Source organism: Cebus imitator, unplaced genomic scaffold (assembly GCF_001604975.1).
Source record: "Cebus imitator isolate Cc_AM_T3 unplaced genomic scaffold, Cebus_imitator-1.0 Scaffold51, whole genome shotgun sequence".
In the NCBI taxonomy this organism is placed as follows: Eukaryota; Metazoa; Chordata; class Mammalia; order Primates; family Cebidae; genus Cebus; species Cebus imitator.
In genome coordinates, this window is record NW_016107366.1 from 9,805,224 (window position 1) to 9,811,108 (window position 5,885).

Sequence of the window (5,885 nt, forward strand, 5' to 3'; positions counted from 1 at the left end):
AAAAAAAAAAAAAAGCCCATCTGATAAAAGGGACACAGAGCCCCTTGGGGAACCCAGTCTCACAGCACACACAACCTACGGAGGAGCTTCTAATCTTTGAGACAGGGTCTCATTCTGTGGATGAAATGGTTTCTTAGCTTTGAGGATTCCTCAATCTGATGGGAGAGACCCAAGACCCTTTGAGAAAGCACCTGGGGAGGGGTCGCATAGCCCTCTGGGGAAACACAGAATGCCCTGGGAAACCACCAATGTGATGGGAGTATCACAGTGCCCTTGAAATACCCAAGTCTGTTGGGAGAAACAGAGTGCTCCCCAGGGACCCCCAGTCTGATGAGAGAAACGCAGTCCTCTTGGAATTCTGCCTCTGCTCCTACCTCCCAGAAACTGCTCTGCTCAAGGTCACTAGTGACCTCCCACCAGAAAATCTAATGGAGATTTTTCAGCCCTGTTTAAAAGCCTTTAGTGGAGCCGGGTGCGGTGACTCACAGCTGTAATCCCAGCACTTTGGGAGGCTGAGGCGGGCAGATCACCTGAGGTTGGGAGTTCGAGACCAGCCTGACCAACATGAAGAAACCTCGTCTCTACTAAAAATACAAAAATTAGCTGGGCACGGTGGCACATGCCTGTAATCCCAGCTACTAGGGAGGCTGAGGCAGAAGAATCACTTGAACTCGCCCCTCGAGGCAGAGGCTGCAGTGAGCCGAGATGGCACCATTGCACTCCAGCCTGAGTAACAAGAGTGAGACGCTATCTCAAAAAAACAAAACAAAACGAAAACCTTCAATGGCTCCGTGCCACCTTGAGGATAAAGTCTAAGCTCATAACCATGGCCTTCCAGAACTCTGTTCTTCCCCGTGATCCCCACAGCCTCATTTGTCCTCCCACTTCATACTCGACACTCCCACCATACTGAAGGACATTAGTTGCCTCCATCCATGGTTTCACTTTCTGAGGTTTCAGTTACCCATGGTCAACTGTGGCCTGAAAATATTACATGGAAAATTCCAGAAATAATTCATAAATTTTAAATTGTAAGCCCTTCTGAATGTCATGATGAAATCTTGAGTTACCCTGCTCTGTCCCACTGGGTGGGAATTCTCCCTCTGTCCAGCATATCCATGCTGCACACACTCACTGCCCGTTAGTCACATAGTAGCTGTCTTGGTTATGAGAGCGACCGTGGCAGCACTGTAGTGGGCTTGCGTTCAAGGTCAATAGGAGCCTATGGCTGCATTACAAGGCCAATGTCACTCACCACATCTCATCACATGGGCATTTAAGCATCTCACCTCATCACAAGAAGGATGAGTAAAATAAGATATCTTGAGAAAGAGACCACGGTCACACAACTATTTTTTTTTTAAACAAGGTCTCATTGTGTCAGCCAGCCTGGAGTACAGTGGTGTGATCACAGCTCACTGCAGCCTCTACCTCCCAGGGCTCAGGTGATCTCCCACCTCAGCCTCTTGAGTAGCTGGGACTACAGGTGTGCAGCACTATGCACAGCTGATTTTCGTATTTTTTACAGAAACTGTTTCTCCCAAACAGGACAAATGACCAGGCTGTCTCTGCACCTGGACAGCTGCAGTTCCCTCCACATGCAGGGCCTGTCTTCCTTCTTCTGGCTCACTCCTCCTACACTTTTCAGTCTCAGCTAAAACATCCTATATTCAGGGAAACCTCTGATTACCTGAAGTCGCCTTAGTAAGAGAAGGGCACCTCCTGTGTGCTGCTGCTCATCTCAGGGGATCTTGACCGACCGTTCTCCGCTGGTCTTGGTCATATCTGTGCTGGCCACCATGGCAGCCCCTGGGCTCAGTGCTGGGTGAATGAATGAATACACAGAGTTGTGTATTTTGGATAGGGAAGCAGCCTACTCTCCTCAAACCACAAACTCCCTCAGGACTTCTTGGCATTGCCATCACCTGGAGACAGAGGGACCAGATTATATCTGTGCAGGTGCAGAACTCAGGGAGGGGGTGCATGTGTGTAGGCAGAGGCTGTTCCAGGAAGACAAATTTCAGTTTAATGCAAAGAGATGCTTTTTCTTCCCAGGCAAAGTTGGGGTGCCTAGAGAGTAAGGAGTTCTCTCAGTGGTGGTGTGCAAGTGGGGAGGCCCACATGGAGGGATGACACCAGGAAAGGCTTCAGTCTTCAAGGTTCCTAGCGGATCCCCTCACCCCAACACACACTCACACATGTACATTCACAGAGCCCTGCAGGAGAGGACCTGGGAGAGGGTGGGTGGTCCCTTACCTCTCCAGGGGGCCGGTGCAACCCTTTCCTGCAGGGTAAGCGGCCTTGGCCTAAGTGCCTCCGCCAGTTACGCGGGCCTGTTTTGAGGCCTGGGCTGAGTGCGTGTCCACGATGAAGCCCCGCGAACTAGGGCAAGCCCGGCTAGCATAGCTCGCAGCAGCTCCTGGTCCTCCTCGCTGGGCAGCTTCTGGGGACCGGTCAGAGGCTGGTTGGAGCATAGAGGAACCTGCGGATGGGATTCAGCTCTGGAAGTGGCCCCCCATGCCTCAGGGGGTCCCCTAGGCCTGGTCTGCACACCGACAGGCTGGAGCCCAGCAACCAGGCCAGAACTCACGAGGCTTCAAACCAGTCTGGGGGTGTTGTGGCCACAGTGGATTGGGACCCTATGAATAGACCGTGGGCGGGTCCTGGCTTGACAAAGAAGGCACTGGGCTTCGCACAGGGCCCAGAACCGCCAGGGGCGGGGCCCAAGAAAGGTGATACCCCCTCCCTCTGAAAAGGCGGGAGAGGGGCGGGGCCAGAATGGGCCGGGAGTCGGGGCGAGGCCAGGCAGCGAATTGGCCTGGCCAAAAAGAAAAGATCCAGAAAAGAGCCACTCAGGGGCGGAGCGTGGGGAGGGCACACTCAAGGTTCCGCTGGGAGCGTGGTGGTAGCTGAGCACCGGGAAGCGGCCTCCTTGGCGGAAGCGGGCGCTATGCGTCAGGTCATCATTGTCCACCAAGCGTGGGACAATCACGGCACGGGGTAACTGGGGCAGAGCTGAAGTCCTCGTTCACCTTGCTCAGCCGTCACGCGTCGGTCTGCGGAGCAGGGAGGAGAGAGGCCAGGTCTGGGGCACCCAAGGAGTGCTCTTCCCGCGCCTCTTTCGGGCCCAGCTTCCACCTCCCCGGGCCTCCACGACTGCGTTCACCTCAAGAGCTACTAGCTTGTAGCGTTCGGGCGAGAGGAAGTGCCAGGAGTCGTTCAATCTCAGGCCTTTGGGATGGTAGAACGGGCAGGAGGTGATGGGCAATTCCAGGGAAGACAGCACCTGGAGAAGGAAGTCAGGGGCTCTGGGGAGGGTCGGAATCGTCTGGTCCACGCCCTTTCCAGCCCCTCAGCCCCTGTAGCTTCAGCTTTGGCCTCTCCACATAGCCCGGACAACCCTGCAGCCCCTGCCATTTAGCTGCGGCTGCGGAGCCTCTTTGAACAGTAGCGCCTTTTTATTCCCCTCCACGCGAGACAGGGATAGTTTCAAGGGCTCGGGCGCGCCCTCGGCACACCTCGATGGAGCGGGCGATGTCCAGCGTCGCTTCCCCGTCCTCTATTTCCAGCTGCAGCACCCGCAGGTCCTTACAGCGTAGGGTGATGGTGCCAGAGTCACACGCAACCCTGGGAGGGACGGGCCCAGGCTTAGTGTCCCTCGCTAAGGGGAGGATGGTACCCTCCTGCATAACGCAGGGTGATGGTGCCCTACTGCGTAACGCCCAATCCGGGAAACGGGTAGCCCCTCTCTTGGGACAACGAAACTTGCTGGCCCTCTCTGGGACTCGTTGTCCCCTCCCAGGAGAGGGGCAAGTGTTTCTCGAATTGGGCATTACGCCAGAGGGCGCCAGTTCCGACTGCGCTGGCAGTTTCCCCTACCTCTCAGAGCCGCGCGCTCCGCAACTCCGGGGACGCCCCCGCCACGTCTCGTGGCTTCTTGATGCTACGCAACAGCAGCCACAGGTCCCGAGACGACACCCCCCCCACCCCAGCAGCAGGTGGTGGCCAGGGACACACAGCGTCATCTCGGAGAACTCCATTATGCCACTGAGAGACCCGGGGCCCAGCAGAAGGCCTGACTCTGGGAGCCTCCGGACGGGCAGCCTAGGGCTTCGAAAGGGACTGGAACTGTCTGGAAGGCTGCTGTGGACGCCGCCGGCTGGACAGCTGTTAAGGAGGCCTTCAGAGGAAGGGATCACAGTTTCACAGGAATTTTCCCTCATATTGCCAGTGTCTCTTAGCGAGGTCTCTGGCCAGAGACTGTAATAAACAAATCTCCATTTCACCATCTGTGAAATGGGGACAATAATCTCACCTAAGGTCCTTAACCCTGTGCCTAGGTTGCAGGAGACACCCAATATTTTTGTTTGTTTGGTTTTTTTTGTTTTGTTTTGTTTTTGAGAAGGAGTTTCACTCTTGTTACCCAGGCTGGAGTGCAATGGCGCGATCTCGGCTCACCGCAACCTCCGCCTCCTGGGTTCAGGCAATTCTCCTGCCTCAGCCTCCTGCATAGCTGGGATTACAGGCACAGGCCACCATGCCCAGCTAATTTTTTGTATTTTTAGTAGAGACGGGGTTTCACCATGTTGACCAGGATGGTCTCGATCTCTTGACCTCGTGATCCACCCATCTCGGCCTCCCAAAGTGCTGGGATTACAGGCGTGAGCCACCGCGCCCGGCCTGTTTGTTTGGTTTTTTAAGCCCTGAGGTGCTAGCACTACTGCTGACTTTAAAAGGAAAGAAAGGCCAGTTGCAGTGGCATCCGCCTGTAATCTCAGCACTTGCAGAGGTCAGGAGTTCCAGACCAGCCTGGCTAACATAGTGAAACCCCGTTTCTACAAAAATACACAAAATTGACAGGGCACGGTGGTTCACGCCTGTAATTCCAGTACTTTGGGAGGCCGAGGTGGGCAGATCATGAGGTTAGGAGATCAAGACTATCTGGGCCAATATGGTGAAACCCCATCTCTACTAAAAATACAAAAATTAGCTGGGCATGATGGCGGGTGCCTGTAATCCCAGCTATTCAGGAGGCTGAGGCAAGAGAATTGCTTGAACCCGGGAGGCAGATGTTGCAGGGAGCAGAGATCGCGCCATTGCACTACAGCATGGGTGAAAAGAGCGAAACTCCTTCTCAAAAATAAAAGCAAGAAAGAAAAATAACAATCTCCTCCCCTATACCCTGGTGGAAGGGCCAGAAAGTGGGTGTGAAACTGGGAACTGCCTACTTCCATACATAAGAAATTTGGGTTGGGGAAATCCTTTGGTCCACCTTAAATACAAGCAGCTCTGTAGGTGACACTCCTCCCCCTGCCTCTCTGCTGGAGGTTCCTGCCTGCAGGCACCCTATGTGCAGCCCACTTCAGGCTGAGTCCTGACCTCCAGAACCCCATCTGCTATCACTCCATCCTTTCAGTAAGTGTGTATTGCCTATACAGTGAGCTGAGCCCTGTGTTTGGTGCTGGGACCCAGGGATGACTGAGGAAGGTTCTGTTCAGGGTTTTCAGTCTAGCAAGAGATACAATTAAGCTGATTAAATTGCAGGAAGAAAGCTGAGCCAATTTACCACAGGACCCATCTATTCATTCATCCACCTTCTCTTTCTTTTTTAAATGTCTTTGTGGAGATGGGGTCTCCCTGCTTTTCCCAGGCTGGTCTTCAACTCCAAGCCTCAAGCAATCCTCCTGCCTCGTGGCCTCCCAAAGTGCTGGGATTGCAGGCATGAGCCACCATGCCCAGCCTCATTTATGTATGTATGTATGTATTTTTATTAAGAATAAAGGAATAGGCCGGGCACGGTGGCTCACGCCTGTAATCCCAGCACTTTGGGAGGCCGAGGCGGGTGGATCACGAGGTCAAGAGATCGAGACCATCCTGGTCAACAT

General features: G+C 54.1%; 1 protein-coding gene across 1 annotated transcript; it reads right to left on the reverse strand.

The window, feature by feature from the left end:
• Positions 1 to 2,046: 2,046 nt before the first annotated feature.
• Positions 2,047 to 4,223, reverse strand: LOC108303943. The gene is made up of 4 exons (XM_037738211.1): positions 3,988 to 4,223; positions 3,519 to 3,819; positions 3,033 to 3,286; positions 2,047 to 2,461 (listed from the first exon to the last, which is right to left on the reverse strand). The coding sequence occupies exons 1-3, from the start codon at positions 4,221 to 4,223 to the stop codon at positions 3,038 to 3,040; spliced, it is 786 nt and encodes a 261-aa protein (XP_037594139.1). The 3' UTR covers positions 2,047 to 2,461; positions 3,033 to 3,037.
• Between the last annotated feature and the right edge of the window lie 1,662 nt (positions 4,224 to 5,885).

Coding starts and splice junctions, on each gene's coding strand:
- LOC108303943 (XM_037738211.1), bottom strand. CDS start 4,223: ATGAGGGAAAATTCCTGTGAAACTGTGATCCCTTCCTCTGAAGGCCTC. Junction 3,820..3,987: donor GGCCACCACCTGCTGCTGGG/GTGGGGGGGGTG, acceptor GCCCAATTCGAG/AAACACTTGCCCCTCTCCTG. Junction 3,287..3,518: donor ACATCGCCCGCTCCATCGAG/GTGTGCCGAGGG, acceptor TTCCTTCTCCAG/GTGCTGTCTTCCCTGGAATT.